Source organism: Mchenga conophoros, linkage group LG23 (assembly GCF_057382185.1).
Source record: "Mchenga conophoros isolate Kocher_MC1m ecotype Shallow Benthic linkage group LG23, M_conophoros_male_GT1.1, whole genome shotgun sequence".
NCBI classification, from domain to species: domain Eukaryota; kingdom Metazoa; phylum Chordata; class Actinopteri; order Cichliformes; family Cichlidae; genus Mchenga; species Mchenga conophoros.
In genome coordinates this window covers 34182393-34203915 of record NC_140547.1, presented here as the reverse complement: position 1 = coordinate 34203915, position 21523 = coordinate 34182393, and the positions used below count along the sequence as shown (strand labels likewise).

At 41.2% G+C, this 21523-nt stretch overlaps 1 protein-coding gene across 4 annotated transcripts in view; it reads right to left on the bottom strand.

Moving 5' to 3' along the window:
* The window catches only part of zranb3 (zinc finger, RAN-binding domain containing 3), a 122536-nt gene that overhangs the window by 80766 nt on the left and 20247 nt on the right, over window positions 1–21523 (bottom strand). For all 4 annotated transcript variants that reach the window (XM_085264339.1, XM_085264336.1, XM_085264337.1 and 1 more), the window contains exons 6-8: window positions 16938–17023; window positions 14577–14748; window positions 7894–8028 (exon numbers count right to left, since the gene is read on the bottom strand). In XM_085264339.1, coding sequence (XP_085120465.1) covers window positions 7894–8028; window positions 14577–14748; window positions 16938–17023 — 393 coding nt within the window. The remainder of the gene's footprint in view (window positions 1–7893; window positions 8029–14576; window positions 14749–16937; window positions 17024–21523) is intronic.

Sequence of the window (21523 nt, the reverse complement as noted above, 5' to 3'; positions counted from 1 at the left end):
AGATACCAAGAGTCAAATCAATAACTCACAACTTGGCTTATGCTTGGTGTGTTTTTGGAATTTCTGTTTTTTAATTTCGGTGACAATAACAAACAAGCAAAACTCACCTTTTCATACATGAACAGGATTTACAAAAAAATAATAAAATAAAGACCTTTTATGTCACATATTGCCAAAACTGATCTCACCAGCTGATATTGGCCTATCACTGGTATATATATCATACACTATGTGCAGATATTAATGGTGTCATTTACACAAAGTCAGATGAAGAAGCAGCAATATTAACAGTTAGGGCTGCCATGATTAGTCGACTAGTCGCGATTACGTCGACTATCAAAATTGTCGACGACTGATTTAATAGTCGATGCGTCGTTTGAAGCTTTGCAAGATCCCAAAAGACGCAGGAATAAGTAGTAGGATTTAAGAGTGTAATAATGGACTGAAACAGAAGATGGCAGCACTGCATGTACAAGGATGCCAGCTGCCGTTAAACCCCGAAGAAGAAGAAGCAGTGTCCGGTATTGTAGCTGTGTCCAAATTCAGGAACCGCATCCTCCTGTGCCCACATTTGTAGGCCAATTACGTTACAGCGACACGACGAAGCCTGTCCAAATTAGAAGACTCCGACAAATGCGGCCGACAAAAGCGCCCTTCATTTCCCGAGATTTGAAGGATGGGTCGGGTGTATCCTTCGTGGCCCAACCTATCCCAGAATTCATAGCGTGGCCCAGCCAATTCCAGTTTCCAACAATGGCGGCAGCTAGTTAGTTTTAATATTACTCTTATTATTCTTTCTGGGTCACAAAATAAACTTTTAACATATTTTCAGACAAGAATGTAGCTGTGTAAACCTCAAATATCTGCTCAGTTTATCAAGACATCACATATTTTCAAAAGCGCTCTGACGTTTTCGGAGACGTCTGTTACCCACTAGCTCGATAGCTAGCCGGGATTCAATGGTCACTAGAGCCGATGAGAACACTGAACTCCCAGCAAATCAGTTTCAAACCCCCCGCGGTCTTTCGTTACTCAGGTTAAACATGTAATATAAGTCACTTAGATAACTAAAAAATGTTATTGTTTGGCTTTTTTCAGTGTTTTATTTGTTCCTTAGTAAATGAGTTTGGCTGAGATTAAAGTTATACTTTTTACACAGCTAATAAACGTCAAGCAGACAACTGATTATCAGAAGTGTGAGATGCTCGAGAATATACTCTGGTGTCCCGTTATATTTTAGATAGCAAGGAGTTTATTAAACTTCACCGAAACAATCTTCAAATGTCATTAAAATTTAACAAACTATCATCTTGTCTTTATTTTTAGTTAGCACCTTAAACACTTAAAGCTGTAAGCTAATGATAGTTATATAAGAGCAGACGCATGCTGGTGCAATACGTTTTATGTCCAATGGGTGCATCATCTGATTAGTCGACTAATCGCAAAAATAATCGGTGACTAGTCGACTATCAAAATAATCGTTTGTGGCAGCCCTACTAACGGGTTTACAAACTGACAGTTTGAACTTTTATCGCCAGCTTTATTGAGGCCATAGCACTTTATTATTATTATTGCATTATTATTTCCTAATAATGTAACTATCATCAGGTATTTGACTGGGCTGATATTTTAGGAGATTTTATATGTGAACACATTCAGGACTTGCAAACACTCCTAAGAATTATTACCTGTCAAAAGTGACAGCTGAAGCCTGGAATTAATGCAGGATATAAAAGTTTTTGCTCATTTTACTTTTTGCATAACCACATTTTTTTTCCCTCCTTCATGTCGGGCTTCTGATTTATGAAGTCAAATGGTAACAATGCTTAACCCCCCCTAAAAACATCACAGTCCAAGTTTAATGCACTTTTGTTTGTTTTCTGCTAAAGCCTCTGACCTTGATTGACGGTGTGAGTCTAACAACCTAAAAAGGAAGCGGCACAGTGAGGTAACTGTAGCCTGCAGGTATCTGTATCTATCATTTCACCGTGCGCTGGTGCCCAGCGATCACACTGTGATGGCTGTGGCCTGCTCCCCGCTACCTTCTGCAAGAGCTGTACGAGCGTGTCATTGAGCATCCGCACTCGGCTCATTTCAGAGCCCCGGGCCATAAAGCAGCCAAGAATAGCACCAACTAGTGAGAAATTCTGAGGTTTGAGTTGAGTCAAACAGAGCCCTTACTAGACAGTTTTTGGAGACAGGCCCTTTCTCTGTGGTGTGAAGTCCACCCTATAATCTCCGCACCTCCTGCAAGCTGACAACCTCTGCAGCCATCACACACCTGATGCTCTGGTGGGAGAACCTCTGCTTCGCCTTGCTGATAATTAGCCGATGCGCCTGATAATGAATCTCCGCCAGGCCTGCCCGACCCTGTTCTGATCTGGGGGGTCCTCATTACTGACGGCTCGGCTTCGCCGTCTTCCTTCCGCTGAGTTTAATTAGTGCACAAACTTCTCGGCTGTCTGAAGCGGCCCGTTAGCTTGCTTTAAAGTCCAGCATCAGAGCTGTCCTCTCTGGGTAATTGGGAGCAGATGCTTGGCGGGTAAAGCAACAAAAATACCCCAAAGGCGTTTGGCAGCTTCGTCGCCAGGCGGACTGGCAGGCAGGGGCCCTGATGCTTGTCAGAGTGACATAGATGTGTGAATCTATCATACCGTTCCACCCCTCTCGATGATCCAAAAAAAGAATAAAGCAAGCTTTCTCTTTTTTTTCCCTCTCTTTCTCGGAAGTAGAGAAAGTGTGAACCAGTAGCAGAGGAAATGAGACTCGGCCGGCAGTATCGGCTTTGAGGTGGGAGAGCAGGTCGGTGTGGGTGGGGGCTTTGTAATGAAAGGAGGTCCAGTGTTAGGCTAAACTGAGCAGAAATCCAATCAGCAAACAACACCAAGCGCAAAAGAGATCCAAGCTTGGAGGCAGGCTGAGCGGGTAGCGTGTCGATGATTGCGTTCAGTGGTTATCTCCGCTCTTCGTTAACCTCGGGGCCACACTCCTCATGGCTGAGGGCGCTGGGCTAATTGAGAGGAATGCCAGCCCTCGAACATGGCAGATGATTGGAGAGGGATACTATATCTGGTGGAACTGTTTGCTCAGCTACAAATATAAGAGACTAGGGAACTGCCTGTTCTCTTGGTAAGAGGCTAGAAGCAGAACAGAGGTTGAAAGCTATATTAGTGTAAAAATGCTTCCACTGACGAACAGGAAATGTTAGATTCTCAACACTAGTTGCTCTGACCCCCCTCCCCCGCCGGCCTTCCTTAGACTAAATGCCACCTTCCCATATTGCTCTCATTAAAAAGAAAAAAAGAAGTCACTTCAGAGAGCCGACCGAGTTTCCATAGCAACAACATCACAGAGATGCTATTTTAGTGCGGTGTGTAACTTTGATATAAGGTGTAATCATGCCAGGCTGGACGCAACAAAATAATACCTCAGTTATAACTCCCTACTTTGTCTAAGTGCTTTCACTGGCAACCATTAGGTTCTGTTACCATGGCAATGATTTTCCCATGAGATCTCACTGAGTGGTTGGCCAAGCGCTCTGAGAATGATGCTGTGCCATCAATTCACCATTTCCTGAAATAGGAAAATTAATAAAAAAACAACATCATCGAGCTAATTTTTAAGCTATTTGGGTGATATAATGTATGGCTCTGGGTTTGTTGCTTGTGAGATATTTGAAGGTTAATGTGAACAACAATGTATTTTCCTATTTTCAGTTATAGCCACATATTGTTACAATGGTAAATACTAAGTATCAAATTATGAAGCAAGCTTGTGTTCAAGAAATACCGTTTTGCAGTTTTTTCCTACTCTTACATCTATCTGTATGATGTCAATGAGAACAGATACACCACCATGGCCATTGTCAGGACAGAAGCCCCACCCACCAGCTGCACATACAGTAACTTATTTTTATGAGGTGTGGCAGAGGAAAGTCACCTTAAAGATAAGGGGAAGGTAGACAACTCTACACTAGGGAAAACAATCGAAACAGTTATTGATTTCAATTCAATCTCATTCAGTTTAATTTAATTAAATGAATCATTTATATAGCATCAAGTCACCTCAAGGCGCTTTATATTATAAGATAAAGACCCAGCAATAATACAGAGAAAACCCCAACAATCAGATGAGCAAGTAGTTGGCAAAAGTGGAAGGAAAAACTCCCTTCTAAACAGGAAGTATCTCTGGTAGAACCAGGCTCAGGGAGGGCCAGCCACCTGCCACAACCTGTTGGGGGTGAGAGGAGGGAGGCAGGACAAGAAACAGCGACTGTCACCCTGTCCACCACCACTGCAAACAAGAAGGGGCTCAGAGCCAAATCACAGATGAAATCCCACCTGGTTATGAAGTAGAGTATAGATAGATATAAATAGGGATTTGCGGTTATGAATACTTTCTTACAGACTATTATCTAATGATGCCCATCTATATTCCCACCTGCCACAACCTTGCAGTCTCCTATCTCTTTAAATCCGCACCTTCTGCATAAGATGTAGTCCACCTGTGTGCACCTTCCTCCACTCTTATACATTACCTTCGACCCTCTCACAAAATCCACGACATCTGGCTTTCTGCATTTCTCTCCTTAACACCAAATCTACCAAACATCTCACCTCTGTTCCCTTCACCTCCATGTCCACTGAAGCCCACTACGATCACCACTCTCTCCACCTGCGACCACTCTCTACCACTTCATCCGACCTACTCCACAATTCCAATTTCTCTTCTGACATCCAACCTGTGGGGCACGTGTAATGTAACAACTTCAAACTCATAATCCTGTTCTTCACATACTCTTCCTTCAAGATTATTTCTGACACAAACCTTCCCATGTACCTGGGCTTGGGACAGCCAATAGGAATAAAGTGTCTTGTTCTACTTCCTATAAACTGGTATCGTGATTATTCAAAGAATTCAGCATCAGCTGAGGCTAGTTTTTCTAGCAGTAGAAATCAGTAACAATGTAAAATATTTAAAATGATAGTAATTTCAAATACTTTAAATTATTTTAGTGTTTTCTGTTAATCTCTGTTCATTACTGTTCAAATGAAAAATGAAACCTCAGTGATGAACTCCCAATAGATGCTATTTCCAGGTCTAGCATCATACAGAATAGACAGACATGTTAGTAGTATTAATGTTCTCTTTCCTAAATGTCAAAGCGGTCTTTAAACTTTTCCTAAACTGTCAGCTCTTTCAGCTCTTTCAGACAAGAACAAGAATGATCGATTTAACCACATTTTCTTGATACTGATTAAAACAGATTTTCCTGTTTTTCTCAAATCACATTCAGTGTGCTTCCCTTCTATGTTCTGAAACTCGAACCACAGTGTTAAATAAATGTATGAATGCTTAGTGGTCATATTGAAACCAAGGTTGTGTTTTCAGGGGTGCTGAAAAGTTTACATTTGTACAGCCTGTAGCCACTACAGCAGGGCTAGTGGTCACAACAGTAAACGCTGGAAGTAGACTTGCACCAACAGAAGACTGAGTGCATTAAATATTTCCCCCCTTCCTGCTTTCTTAGGTTTTTCCACATTTTTCATACGTGAATGTTTTAGATTATGAAACAAATTGTAATATTAGACAAAGATGGCCAGAATAAATGCATTTATTAGGTGGAAAAAAAAGCAATCCTCCCTTTGTTAAATCATGAATTAACTACAGACTTTGATTTCACAAGCTACACTCAGGCCTGAGTGTAGCAGATCTGTTGTATCAACAATTTCAATTCATCCTGCACCAAACAACAGTCAGTAAAAACCCTACAATAATACAGAAGAAGCAATAACATGAACCCCTATCACAGGGGTGTCCAAACCCAGGCCCCAAGAGCCGGTGTCCTGCAGGTTTTAGATGTGTCCTTGATCCAACATAGCTTATTTAAATGGCTAAATGACCTCCTCAACATGCCTTGGGCTACGTTCACACTGCAGGTCTTAATGCTCAATTCCGATTTTTTGATCAAATCCGATTTTTTTGTCTGCTCGTTCACACTACGACGGCAAACGCGCTCTAGTGTGAACGCTCAAAGCTTCACACTAGAGCGCGTGTAGACTTGCGCAAAAGAAGACGTCATACACAACGCGCTCTGTTTAGACCCAGAACAAACTATATTGTTTGACTGATGGCCCTTAATATAAAGACTTCGGACTTCACGTTTCCCAATTTTTGCTTTAAGTTATTTTGTTATTTACATAATAATGTAGATAACCTAATAATGATCCTTATTGCTGTTTTAGAGGAGCGGTGCTTCAAAGGATAGTTGCAGATTTCTGTCAGAACCTGCAGGTTATGCAGTACAAATAAAATGTTCACGTTTCTCCAACGTTGTCTTCCCAGCAGTTTCACCTTTGACCTTAGAACTGAAGAAGCTTCTCGGAAGAGAGGCGAAACGTCTTCAAGCAACTTAAAGAAGTCCAGACACTTTTCTTTGCAATCTCCTTTGACTACGATGACCTGGATGACTGAGAACCTTCACAGACTTTTAACAGGAAGAAACCTCCAGGAGAACCAGGCTCAGGGTGGGGCAGGCATGTGCTGTGATGGTTTAATGGATAAGGTGAGGACAAAAAACTTAAATAGAAGCAAAGTAAGCTAACACATCATGCCAGATAAGAAACAGATTAGAGACAAAGTTATTGACATCTGCTAGCCTGAAAAGTCGGCACATAGCAGTGCAATAATCATTACAATATCGTATTTGATGCTCTTCTTTAAATTATAGACTTTTGGTTCAACAAAAAATATAGACTCTAAAACTGTTGGATTGGCTTATGGTGTAGGCTCAGTCATAAATCGTAAACAAGCTGATATAATATCTGACATTCACTGTTTTCTTGGTACAGCCTGCATTACTCTTCTTACTGGTAGTGACGACAAACCAATGTCCTAGATCAGGGGTGGGGAACTCCAGGCCTTAAGGTCCTGCAGCCTTTAGATGTGTCCTTGATCCAACACAGCTGATTTCAGTGGCTAAATGACCTCCTCAACGTGTCTTGAAGTTCTCCAGAGGCCTGGTAATGAACTAATCATCTGATTCAGGTGTGTTGTCCCAGGGTGACATCTAAAACCTGCAGGACACTGCCACTCGAGGCCTGCGGTTGTCTACCCCTGCTCTGTTAGGCTTGTGATCCCTAGTCTGTAAATAAATGTGTAGAAGGACTTCAAACAAATAACATTAAAAACAGCAAAAGTTTTAAAAAATGATTTGCATAATGAAATCTCATTGGCTTTGATTTTAACTACTAGTCTTAAAACACCTAAAAAAATGAAATACTTTTCAAAAACTTTATTTTTTAATTAAAATTTAACTTTTTAGGACTTTTGAAAAAAGCTTGAATAATATTACACTGCGGGAAAATTAGTTTTCGGCCTGCTCTGAGCCAATACCTATAATGCTAATATTCAGAAAGCTCTTTTCTTCATAGTAACACCACAGAACAACACATATGCAGAAGAACTGCTGGATATCCGTCATCCAGTTGGATGATCTCACTCATAACTTATTCTGTGTGTATGCAAGGCCACGATTGGTGCAACAGTTTTATGGATAAAAAATGCTAACTAATTAAAAAAAACCAGCTGGAGAGGTAATATTTAAAATCCATTAGTCAAACAACAGGTTATAACGTCTCTGATGGGGACTATTTTCGGACTGTGGTGCATTTGTGAGAATGGATGGTGTGTGTGGGATTGATAAACTACAGTATGTGTGTTCATGGTAATGAAGTAACATGCCACCAGAGCAACAGTGTTGCTCATTGATCATTTGGACAACAATGCGGCCCTATGGGGCTTTGAATACCCCACACAATAGAAAAATCCCCTGCTTCATCTTTCAAAGGTATTCCTGTATGTAAGATATAACAGCAGCTGGTCTTCCTTTACCTTGGCGATGGCTGTTTGCTTGTACATCTGCGTGACCAGGCCCATGACTTCAGTGAAGGGGGTGTCCGTCGTAGCAGCCCCCGACCCCAGGCTCTTCATCAGCCTCTCCCACTCGGCGAAGCTAGCCGAGGCCTCCTGCAAAGCAAGAAGAGGGCAAAGACATTGAGGCTGCGTCCTTTACTTCTTCACCCACCCTTTTCTCGCTCTTGTTCTCTCTACTGTTTTTGAGATATAAAGGGCAAAACAATTAATAGTGCTGCTGGGTGTCCTACTTTTCCTGGAAGAAAAAGAAAGAAAGAGGGAGAAAAGAAAAAAATGCCAGCGATAGAGAGCGAGAGAGATGGAGAATTCCCAAGGATGCCACCCCCTCCGACTGGGCTGCTGTGTTAGGTGGGTCACGAGCATCTCCCAATTATAGCTGCCTTGTGACAAGTCGGGGTCGAAGATGGAGAAGCAGCCCGGCCGGTACAATAAATCAAAGACGCCTCGCGTACTCTCAAGGTGATTGGCGAGAAGTATTTAAGGCGGGAGAGGAGAGTGGGAGAGGATCGCAGTGGGAAAGGCTGCCAGCGAAGAGCAGCATATGCTGCCTCCCCACTCATAAACAAGACACACAGAGAAGCTCTGCATTTGTTGCCGACATGTAGGTTAGCCTTGTTTATCATAAAAACACCACTCAGGAACAGCATGTTTTTCTTTTTTAAGACTTTCTAGTACAAGACAAGATAATTATATAGAAATCGGGCATGAAAAGTAGCACGGGGAAAGTTTGAGTCAATCCTTCTGCAATAAATTCGGCTTGGAAATAGTTGTCAAGTTCCTTGGCTTTTTCAACCTCCAAACTGCTAACTTTGAATTGCTTTGTGATTGGAGCTTATTTTGGGCCTCTTGTTCATCACCTCGCTGTCTTAATTCAAGCTGCAATGTCTGACAGCAGTGAATGTGTAAAAAAATTCAGCAGCAACAAACACTTTCTTAAAGCGCTGCATATCAAATGATGCAAAACTGTGAACCATATGGCAGAGCGATGGAAGGTGGAGGTGGGCTGCGCCTGATTAAGCACATACATACACATAATGGTGAGGTGGGTCAAAGAGGGGAAGGGGGGGGAGGAAGAGGTGTGAGAACTGGAGAGAAACCCTATTAATGCACGCACAGGCTTCGTCGGGAAGCAAGTTTCACGACTGCATTTCCCGCACTGTGTTTTCTGGACTCCTTACATGAAAGCTTTGCACCATTTAGTGAAAAAATTTGCATTTCAGTGGCTTCGAAACCTCGTCAAAGTCAAGGACGGCTGAATGAATAAATAGTATCGTATTGCTGGAGCACAAAGCTGCGCTTCCTTCATGTTTTTCGCCCTCAGATGTTTCACTCAGAAGCACCTGCATAAACACAGTTGGAGCCGTGCTTTTTTCCTAATTAAAACTGTACATTCAGGCATTTCTTTATAATGTGCTAGAGGAAAAAAAAAAACCCTGAGTGGCTAAGCACTCCACCCTCGATGATATTCACCAGACTAACACTGACTAAAGGCCAAGGCTGAAAATGTAAAGGGCAGGTGGGGCATAAAAAGTGTCTGGCTGTGGAAGATAAAAGCCATCATTAGGGAGTAAAATGAGATAGGAGGAATGAACTGGTGAGTGCTCCTGGTATACAGATACAGTACAGAATATATTGTCAGTTAGCAAAATGAGGCTTCAAAAAGACAGTTTGTTTAGAGGGAAAATAACGTCCACTCGGTCTTTTATGTTTTATATTGTTCACATTTTCCTGCCTGTGGGAGGCAAAATGGATGTGGATTCGGGTGACTGGCCGTTTCACACTTCCTTTTCTCATCTCTGAAACCAGTCCATTTAGCTGTGAGGATGAAACGCCTGTCTATTCTTCTTAGCAGAAATGTGTTAAAAAAAAACAAAAAAAACTTGCAGATTTGTCTCACGAACAAAAATAAAGGCAAAAACTGCAAAGCAGAACAACCCGTGCTCTTTTGTTTTCCCACCAAAGAAAAATGATCTCCGAGGTCGTTTTCTCTGAGGATATTATGCATCTTGTTTCAGCCCAATGCAGATGAGAGAGAGCAACTCCAACACATGACACGAATCTTTACAACATGTGGCTTAATTGGTGGCTCTATGTAAAATAACAAAAAACACCCACCAACCATATTTAGTCCCCAATTACTGTCCCCTAACATTTAGGGAGAATAGGGGTAAAAATCCTAGATCATCACTTTTTAAGAAACTCATTGTTGTGTCATTCCTGCAATGGCTCAGTGAGTAATTAGCACAGAAAAAGCTCCTGCAGCATTTTCCACTCCTGCTAATACGAGACTGTTTCCAAAAAAGTTGGGATGCTGTATCTGCAATATGTGCCCATAAAAACAGAATGCAATGACTTCCAAAACATTTGAAGCTTATATATAAATAAAAATAATGCAGATATTTTATATCAAATGTTAAAAAAATTAGATTTCTTTTTGAAGAAGAAAATATGTTTTCTTGTTAGTGTTTAATACACGGTTTCAGCTGTTTTTCATCTCAAGATGTGTCAAATGTTTCCACCTTGAAGGTGGTACAGGTCTGAATAGCCAATATATATTAGCCAATTGTGTATATACATATATATATATATATATACACACACACACACACACAACCAGGCATTACATTATGAAGCATTTAATAGTGTGTTGGCCTGGCCCCATCGATGCTTGGACTTCAATAGACCCCTGAAGGGGAGCTGTGGAATCTGCACCAAAATGTTAGCAAACAGATCGTTTAAGTCCGGTAAGTTGCAAGGTCGGACCTTCAAGGATCGGACTTGTTTGTCCAGCAAATCCCACAGATTCTTGATTGGATTGAGATCAGAGAATTTGGAGGTGAAGTACACCCCTCAAACTCGTTGTTGGGTTCCTATAACCATTCATGAACCACTTTTGCTCTGTGACAGGGCCCATTATCCTGCTGAAAGAGGCCTCAGCCACCAAGGAGCACTGTTTCCACGAAAGGGTGTACGTGGTCTGAAACAAGGCTTAGGTGGGTGCTACGTGTCAAAGTAACATCCATGTGAATGGCAGGACCCAAGGTTTCTTTGGGTAGCTTATTCCCATCGTGCATTCTGCTTCCGAGTGTTCACCAGGCAAGCGAAGCACCTGAACACCCAAGTGATGTAAAAGATAGTGTGATTCATCAGACCTTCCATTGGTCCATGGTGTGGTTCTGATGCTCATATGAACATCGTTGGGGGTTTTGGTTTTAACAAAGGGTTAAGGGGTTATGCAGCCACACATGCAACAAACTGTGATGCTCTGTGTATTCTCACACTTTTCTATCAGAACCAGCGTTACAGTTTTCTGATGGATCCAACCACACAGGCCAGCCTTTGGTCCTCACCCCACATGCATCAATGAGCCTAGGCCCCATGACGCTGCCACTGGTTCATCACCGTTCCTTCACTTTTGATAGATACTGACCACTGCAGACTGGCAACACCCCACAAAAGCTGCAGTTTTTGAGAACTAGCCATCTACCCATCACAGTCTGGCTCCATGTCAAACTGGCCCAAATCCTTACGGTTGCCCATCTTTCCTGCTTCTAACACTCCCTAATATGTCCCACCCACGAACAGGTGCCATGATGAAGAGATTATCAGTTATTCATTTCACCTGTCAGTGGTCATAATCTTATCCCTGCTCAGTATATATCATTTAGTGTTTAATAGTGATGGTCATATGAAAGTGTATCTGACATCATCAAGGAGGATCACATGGCTTCTCTCTTCTTTAACCAAAGGCGTATACTGTACTATAGAACACGATTGATGGGTTAGCACGCTATGTTAAGCTGCAAATCAAGTTCTCAGTAATTTCTCAAAACTTATTCTGAACACAGAACTGTCTGTAGCAGGTTATGTTCAGAGCTTTGACTTAAATCATCTAGAAACAACACACTTTCACAGACTTTTTTTTATTTACAGTAAGCTCTAAGTGCTATATATATTATCTGCTGCAGGAATACATTTTATACAAGGAACCTAATGAGCCATATCGTACTGATAAAACCAAATGAATCCCAGCCGTAAAGTTGAAGCAGTGTAAACTGTGTGTCACATTTTCACTGGAATTTGTATGGATCCAGTTGGTCATGCAGAAATGTTTTTAATGTTTGATCCTCATCCTGCTAAGTCTCCTCTACGCTGCTCAAACTGCAGCTAATAGAGGTCAGATTAGAAAACGGATCGTTATGATCTTGAGGCTATTTATTGCCAAAAATTTCCAATCAAACACTTCATCTCACTTTGATCTGGCAACAAGTCTCGTTCGTTAGGTTATGGGGCAGAGTCACACTTGAAACACTGAGTAATATTTAATGTTGAAATGTGTCTCGCTTTAGAAAGTTTCTAATGTGCTGATGTGATGTTAGAAATAAACAGCAGCACAGAGGGCACATCGAGCAATAATGTAACATATTTATTTTACTGATGATGCACGATAATAATAATAATAATAATGGATTGGATTTATACAGCGCTTTTCGAGGCCCTCAAAGCGCTTTACAATTCCATTATTCATTCACTCTCACATTCATACACTGGTGGAGGCAAGCTACAGTTGTAGCCACAGCTGCCCTGGGGCAGACTGACAGAAGCGAGGCTGCCATATCGCGCCATCTGCCCCTCTGGCCAACACCAGTAGGCGGTAGGGTCAAGTGTCTTGCCCAAGGACACAACGACCAGGACAGAGAGCCCAGGGATCGAACCGGCGACCTTCCGGTTACAGATACGCTTCCCTGAGCCACGGTCGCCCACAATGAACATTAATTGACAAAACAAAAACGTTCTGCAGCTCTTGTGCATCTTAATATAAAGTTTCTGACTCTGACGGGAGTAGGTGGTGCTCACTGCATGAATAACCGACATACACGCACGCTGAAGCAGAAAGCCTGGCCTAACAGAGGAAGTTGATAAACATCACGATGATGTCATTTACTCGGGTTTAGGTTTTGTTGAGTATCTAAAATGGAAGTGTGAAGTTGGTAGTGATGTAATGCAATGGCTGAGCTGGAAGTGGCAGAGTTGAAGATGTTAGGTTTTGGAGTGCATCAGAGGGACAGCTCAGTATGAGCATTTTGGACCAGGCAGGAGGAAGACCTCAGAGTGGATGCAGTGAAGGGGCGTATGCAGAGGGTTTGGTTAACAGAGGACAATAGCAGGGATAGGATGATATGGAGGCAGACGATCTGCTTTGGCAAGCCCTAAAGGGAGAAGGCAAGAGAAGAAGACGAAGAAGCTTCAACATCTGATATGTTGTTTTTGTGTTATTTCCAAATAAATACAGATTTTAGATGGATTTCAAATCAGGTGATTATGCTTTCATTTTATACAGCCTTCCAGCTTTTCTGAAAACAAACTGAATGATAGAAAATGTAACAAAAGCCTCTCAGTGGATGTTTCTGAGTGTGTGCTGCTGTGGGTGCTTCCAGTTGGAAACTAACTACTGGTAATCCTTGACCTCAGTGACCTATGCATAGAGCAGAGGAGACACACTAATTTGCGCACAAGCCGGGCCAAAGCCATATTGGCATTCACGTGTACATTCACATGGATCCAGTGCAGCGTGGGAGGCAGAAACCGCAACTACAACTTTGGGGAAGCTAAAAGAGATCCAAACACCTACACACAAAACATGACATTTACTCTACAAATACCCTGGTATCTTCTATATGATGGAGGAAAAATAGCAAGTACACAGAGACCTCATTGCTAAGCTTAGACTAACAGAGTTATTTAATCTTAAAGGAGTAACAGGCATTTTTCTCTGAGAAAGAAATAACCAGGTGACTGAACCAAGTGCAGCAGCACAGCTCCTCACAGTGAGGCCAAAGGAGACTGATTAACTGAGGAACTGTGCTTAATTATTAGTTAATCGGTTCATTGTTTGTCTATAAAATATCAGGAAATTGCACAAAGTGACCTCATCTACATGCTGGTTTTGTAAAACCATAAACTTGCAAATATTCCGTTTGCTATAATAAACACATGTGAAAATATTTGTTTTTATTCAGCAGAAATCTCTCACACTTTTTTCAGAGGTTTTCTCACATGACCCTCTTCGAGTTGGATTCGCCAAACTCGCTTCTGCTCTGCCGATTGTGGGCGAGTTTTATACAAAAGGATACAAGCAGACCTTGACACCGCAGAGCTCTGAAAACAGGACTGATTTAGCTTTGTCAGTAGCTGAAAGAATTAGATAACGTGAATGGAGCTGCCAGCGACGTGTTGCTGCGTGGTTACAGAAACAAAGACATAATGTTTGACATAAATTTATATTCTAAAAAAAACGTCCTTCAAAAGCAACGAGGTCCACGAGTCAGACGGGAGATGTCAAGACTTGCACTGAGCGTTCCAATGACTCAGAGGTGTTGAGAATTTTGAGAAGTTGTCACAATAGATCAATTAAATCAGAACATTTAAAATAAATAATAACTCCACTTTTAAAAAAATCTGGAAACTGTCCAACTTAACAGGCACTCTTTTTTCTTTTATCTTACAAAATAGAATGCACAGATTATTATCAGCTGACCAAACAACCAGTTCATGATTCATCTGTAGTCCAAATATACTACAGAAACTACACAAATACATATTACTTGTCTTCACATGTGACGTGCGTCACCCACGTCTACCTTTGCAGCTTCCTTGGGCAGGTCAAAGGGGATACGTTGGCGGATTTTGGGGGGCAGCTGACTGAGCACATCAGCTTTGAGACGACGGATCATGATCTGACTCAGCCGCTGGTGCAGCTCCTCCAAGTTGGACGCCCCGCGACAGTCCCACTGCCTGCGAGGCCCAAAATACCTGTGAGAGAATAAATAAGTGATGAAGTTGTGCCTGCTAACTTTTTTATACACACACCTCTAACTGAGATGCACTTCCCAAGAAACCACACTTATTTACTTGCAGCAGTGCCTTGAAGGAATAGTTAAACATTTAAACATTCCCACCTGGGAGCTGCCCAGCACTAGAACAGCCTTCCATCGTTTACTGTTAAGCAGCTCTGTTGGAGCAGTTGGGGAATCTTCTTTTTTGCCTTTTTGCTTAAGGGCACTTTGCAAAGCAGGAAACTATTTTGCCTAATGGCCACAGCAGCAGGTTTATTCCAAAACTCACGGGCAACTTTCACAATTCATCAGCCAAATGGACTTTTAGAATAGAACTGGCCCCCCACACAAAGGCTGGTTATCTGCCATATTGGCTGGAAGTGTGGACAAACTTAACAAGGCACTGCCAAAATTGGCTGTTTCACACTTCTCTGTTTAAAGCTGTAATTGGTGTAGGATGGGAAACTAACTCATTCTTTCTAAAATAATGTTTCCCCCTTGTGTGCAGATTTGAACCAGCATCTCTCCAGCTGCAGTGCTGTTTTTCCTTTCACCTCTGCTGCTGCCGTTTCCCACAGCAACCTCAACTTTATGTAAGAAACAAGAAGGGAAGATTGCACTCAGATGGCACCGCCTTGCACTCCTCTGAGTGTGCGTGAGAGAGTGCACACGTGTGAGGCATTCCCCAGCCACACCAAGCGCTCTTAGACACAAAGCATTATATTTAATGGCGCCAAGCCATTCCCTGACCGAGCTGCTGACTTTGATGGACATCCAAAACAATGCATTTGATGTGTTTGTTCACACATGTAACCAATCATCACTGTAAACTGGCAGCCAGTTGGCATTTAGCGCTTGGCTTCAGTTGCAGTCTGGCTTTGACAACAAACCATCAACTCAGCAGCACCACCAATCCAGGCTCAGGTATAGGCCGGCTTATCCCAGCAGACACAATTAAATGGTAGGTGAGAAGGACTGAAACTGTGCTAATTCCACAGAACTGCAGATAAACAGTGAATGAGTACACTTCAATCTGGTGATAGTGGACTTAAATGCAGGCACAGTAAGATAGGTTCAAAAGGTGCGGATTCAATAACATCTGATTTGTGGCAATCAATTTTCATCAATGTACAGTTACCACCGTAAATGAGTTGTATGCCTCCACCATCAATCAGGTTGCACTTCATTTCTACGCCTGTCCAAACTAAATAAAGCAAAGACTTTGATTTAAGGAATTTAATTAAAGATTTTTTAAAGATTAGTGCCACAAATTCAGTTTCTGGTTTCTGACCCAACATAAAACGTGCTCACAATCGTCCCTTCTGTTCCTGAATAATAGTGTTGAATAATGGCCAAAGAAATGGTAGCCCTGAATATCACAAATTCACTGTGCACGTGGTTTAAATAGCACTACTTCACTATGCTATGCGTGTGAAATTTCCTGGCAGGTCACAAAAATGGTTAAAAAGGTCACAGAGACTTTTATGACCACCCATCTCCAAAACCTGATCAGCTCATCCTGTCTGAGTAAACGTCAAATTTGAAATATCCTTTTAAGGAGCTGCAGAGAGATCAAGACCCAAAACCCTGTACCTGAATAAGTTTTAATTTTTCTGTTGTACATATGTTTTCAGATACACCACACAACCTCAATTCTACAAAAGGTTAGAGATATGCTAACCCAACACCTGTGTGTCTCATTTTCACTGTGTGGTATGGAAGATGTGGCAGTTCTACTTAAATTGAACATAAATATAGCTTTCAGCGTCGCTAACGCTTCTATCCCTAGCTGTCGAGGCATAGAAATGTGCGTGATACCATGCGGAGTAATACTAGGTTAAAACAGGCAAATCAATACGACAATAATGCTTCCCAATTTCAATATTAAAATTGTTGTGGAGTGTATGCTGTGAAGAGAAAGCTAGGAGCTATCTATTTACTCTAGCTTCCTGTCTTTATGCTTGGCTAAGCTAACACTCTCCTAGCTCTAGGTACTATTAATATCATGTTCTTGGGTAATACTCTGGACGATATAAACAAAGTGCATTTGAATAACAAAAATGCTGACATAACACACAAATACAGTTATATAAAATGTAAACTAGCATTGCGGTTCATGTTAATAGGAACAACAATAAAATATGCAGAAATTTAGAAAAATGTCACCTGTAATGGGCATTGCAGTATTTTTTGGCATAGTCAGTCCAGGTTCCGAACCTCTTGGGATAAAGGGCGTCAATTTGCATGAATAGCTGTAAAATACACAGACAGGTAAGGAGCCTTAACTACAATTTTTAATAAAACCATGGATTAATTCATAGAAATATCTGGGAGAGTGTTTATGTCTGTATGGGGGAAAGAGATAGAGAACTGAAGCAAACTGAAGAGAGTGTGTGATATCTCACTGATTTCTGAACGAATCTCTTTATAACGCCAATGATCTTCTCATTGCTTGCATAGTTTATCTTATCATACAGTTTCTTTCTAACAATCTTTATCTTTTTATTTAAAGAAATGAAGCATAAAAATGGGGGTTTTAGTACAGCTACACTGATGTGACTATGGAATCTATAAAAGTAGATGTAACTGTTGTGATATTGGTTTTTGAAGTCTTGAGTTGAGCATTTGGCTTCTGATGTGTTGTTTTTTTTTTTTTTTAAACCAGATGTCAAAAGAGAAGGAGTGGATGTAGCTGAGAATCCAAGGGCACTGCATCCTAGCGACTTGCTTTATGCTCTATTTTCTCCTACATGGGACTATAATTTACGAAAATGAACACTGATGTTTTAAAGAAGACTTGAAACTAGTGATTGAGATTATACACTACTTAGGAAAATGCTAACGGAGATTATAAACAAAGGGAAAAGTAACATAGCTTTCCCATAGACTTCTAAAACCTCAGACTGTTTAGGAGCCAGTAGAACTGCCTCCTGCTGGCCATTACAAAGAATGCAAATGTAGGACACATCTGCACTGCCTTTACTTTTTAGACACAGATCCTGCATCCACTTCTTTTACATAGTCTATGAAAATGACCAGTAGCTTATGAAGAATAATGCTAGCTAGTGTTAACAAGCTCGACTGTAGTACTATTTAACTGACATTAGTAGTTAAGCAAGGTGACCAGCTGCCGGGTCTAACTTTTAACTCTTATAAAGAAAAGTAAAGCAAACAAAGTCCCCTGATTTAGCATGTATGTATCCTTGAAACTGCTGGCTGTTTTAGTTCCCACCTTTTCGCTTTTGCACAAAGTAGCATGAGCTTTTTTTAGCTTTAAACAGAGACCTTACCAGAGCTCATGATTAGTCTACTGTCATGAAGTACATCTTCTCTGTAGCTTACCCAAGGTCCTGCTGTCCTTCGCCTAGTTTACCAGCGCTGCGTTGTGCAACTGTGTGGTTATTTGTGTCAGCACCAATTAACCAGGTCAAACCGCTGTGCAGTCTAACAAGGTGAAGAAAATGAAACGGATTTGAAATTTTAAGGATGTGGACACAGTCGACTTACTCCAATTAAACAGCTCCTGGCATAAAGATTTTCAAAAGATCTTTGCTTTGCTTGATGTCGCAAGACAAAAGACAAGCTGCTGCTGTCTGTCTTCAGTGGACGTATGTGACTGCAGGTAAAGAGCGTGTTTATATCACAGGTTGCAACAAAGCTCACAGAATATTCACGTGATGTGTATGTGTAAGTGTGTGTGCAAACATCAAGGCTGCTGTTTGAATGCACACCATCCCTGTCAGTTTTCCAGTATATGCAGCAATTTCTCAAGTAATGACAGTTAATCGTCAGCAGCTACACTGACAAGCCTTATTCTAAATTCAGCACTTGTTCACCGGGAGCTTTGCATCCCCCCTCACGCCACTGATATAATAGGTGGGAGGAATGAGGGCACATCATGAACGGTGCAGCATGCCCTGAGCTGTGTGCTAACTCGATGTCAGAGCCACAGTGAGTAATGATGGCAGTGAGGAGACTGGCACAGAGGCAGGGACAGGGCTTATCAGGTTTATGCTGTGGATGATAAAATGTTATATTCAGTTTCAGATTCTAGTGGCAGGGAGAAGGAAGGAGAGATGATATCTAAAAACTAACCTCACCACTGCAGGCGGGCAATGGCAAAGACAGGATAGCATGTGTCACGCACACACACGCCGAAGTCTATAACACACATGCGCGTGCACTTTTTCGATGATACACCTTCTCGAGATTACTTGCGAGTACTAACTTTACTTCGTTTTGGAATTAATTATCCGCCTGAATTTCATCAGTTAATTATCATGATCGGGTCTAGGCAATAATTAAGTTTCCCTCAAAGCAACGTGGCAGTTAGATGACAGTGCGAGCCAAGCAGAGTCCCGCATAAATAGTTTAGCATATATTAGTTTAGCATATATTAGTCAGGAGGTTGATTATTAGCTCACTGATAATGAAGCTTCTATATATGAACTGCTAAATATTTATATATGAAGCCTCTTTGATAGGAATTTATTAGAAATAATGTTGGTAATCTTTTATATTATTTCTTCAACACATCAAATGAAAAATAAGCAATGAATTGATTCTACTAACGTACGTGTGTGTGTGTGTGTGTGTGTGTGTGTGTGTGTGTGTGTGTGTGTGTGTGTGAATGCTGACATGTCACTCTTTGAACCACAGAGATCGACCTCTTTTGTTGTTCAAAATCTAATATCAGCATCAGTAAGCGAACATGTTCCTTCATTAGTGTAAACACACACACACACACACACACACACACACACACACACTGTAATTGAGTCAAATGTGTATTAATCCACAGCTGAAAATAGTCCCCCGTGATACTAACATTTCTTTTCCTTTTAAAACATAAAAACACATATTTATTATGTTTTAAAAACATACAATGTGGAGTAAGCAAGTCTTAGCAATAACAAGTCAATGTAACAAATTTGGGGACTTTAACTGATAATTACTAATAAAATATTAACTAAAAAAATACTAATATGATGCAATACATTATTTATGTTGAAGATGGAGCAGTTTGGGGTTTTTTTTAAAGTTGGGTAGAGGTTTCAATTTCTGACCGTCTCCTGTTTGGTTTGAGGTGGGTGGGTGTGGCTCAGCTGGAACATAGTGATGTCAGAAATTAAACTGCACCAATAGGCAGAGACCAACACACACACTCCCAGCAAAGCAGATTATCTTTTTATTTTTTAAATTTGAACTGTATAAATAGTGTCTCTGAATGTTTAATATACTCTTCATCATTGATTTTTTTCAATTTTACAGACAGATGTTTTTCTGGGTCTTTAACCTCCTAGGACCTGGTGTCCACATATGTGGACATCACATTTTGGGACGTCTAGACCAAAATACTTAATTTTTCTCTACAAGGGCCTGATATGCACTCAAGAGGACATTATGCTGCCACTGTTCTATCAAAATTTGAAACAAATGTCCTCATATGTGGATCTCATCTTTCTCAAAAACAAAAATTAGGTTAAAAAAAATCTGGTAATTCTTTGCTTTTACATTATTTAGGTCCCAATCAGCCCAAATAGCAAAGAAAAATTAAAAATGCATGCCATGAAAGAGCTCGGGTCTTAGGCGGTGCCTCTTCTTAGTTTCTCCACTGTGGTGTTATTTAACATATCCTTTACATAAATGTGCAGAGCACTTTGGAAACCTGTTTAGAAGAAAAGACCTTAATAAATAAAGTTGTAATGTTTTTAATATGCAGCACAGACATTCGGGTGGGGAAAAAAAACTTAAATAAGATACACCGCAGGTTACGAATAATTATGGGGCCTCTGTGTATGTGCGTGGGTGGGTGCGTGTGGTTGTGTGTGCACTGAAGGAAACAGCTATCACAATTAGGCTGTTCTGTACGGTGTGCTAAAACAAATTATTCTTAAATGTTGCACTGAAATTGCAAAAAGGAAGGAAAAAAGGGGTAAAATCTTTACAGAAGATGATGAGAATTAGCTAATAAACACATGAACTTTCATCAATTATTCATTAAGCCAACATCATGACTATTTAAGCAACACAAACACAGTAAAAGCTAAGAGTTACTCTGCTCCCGAAGCTGCAGAAGATGACTGGAAGAATTGTGGGAAGTTTAAAATGCCTAAACACACAGCTGTATCGGAGTACAGCGGGCACACGGTGTTTGTTATTGATACTGTATTGTCTCTTCACATTGAGACGGTGAAAGGATTTTCTATTCACGACGTCTTCTTCATCTTCCTTAGCTGCAGTGATGGAATATGGCTGTAATCTACAGCTTCAATATAACATATATAAAAACGATATAATAAATCATTATGGAGAGGGGATTGGCTCAGCCGCTCTCCAAACACCATTGTCCTGTGAACAGCCCTTCTTATTGTCTTGAAATTCAATAGTCCCCCCCTCCTCCTGTGCGTTTCTTTTTATTACTTGTCTCATTTATTGCGGTGCAGTGTCTCTTCATATCGGGCTTTGTAAATGAAGTTTTTGCAACAAAGGTTATTGAAATAAGACCACGGGATCCTGGAGGATAAGTGACGCCGGAGAGAGTTAATTGGCTTTTTGAATGTCGGATCCGAGCGTAGCCTGCTCTAGAGCAAGTTACCATGGCGATCTACCTGCGCTGCACAGTGGAGCACCTTTGTGAGCAGCTAGAGCTGAGCCCCGAGCTGGCCTGCTAATCTCTCCTCACAAGTGTGGGCTCAGGATTCCTTTATAAAAATCCATCTGTTCCAAATCTACCGAATGCAGCCTTCTCT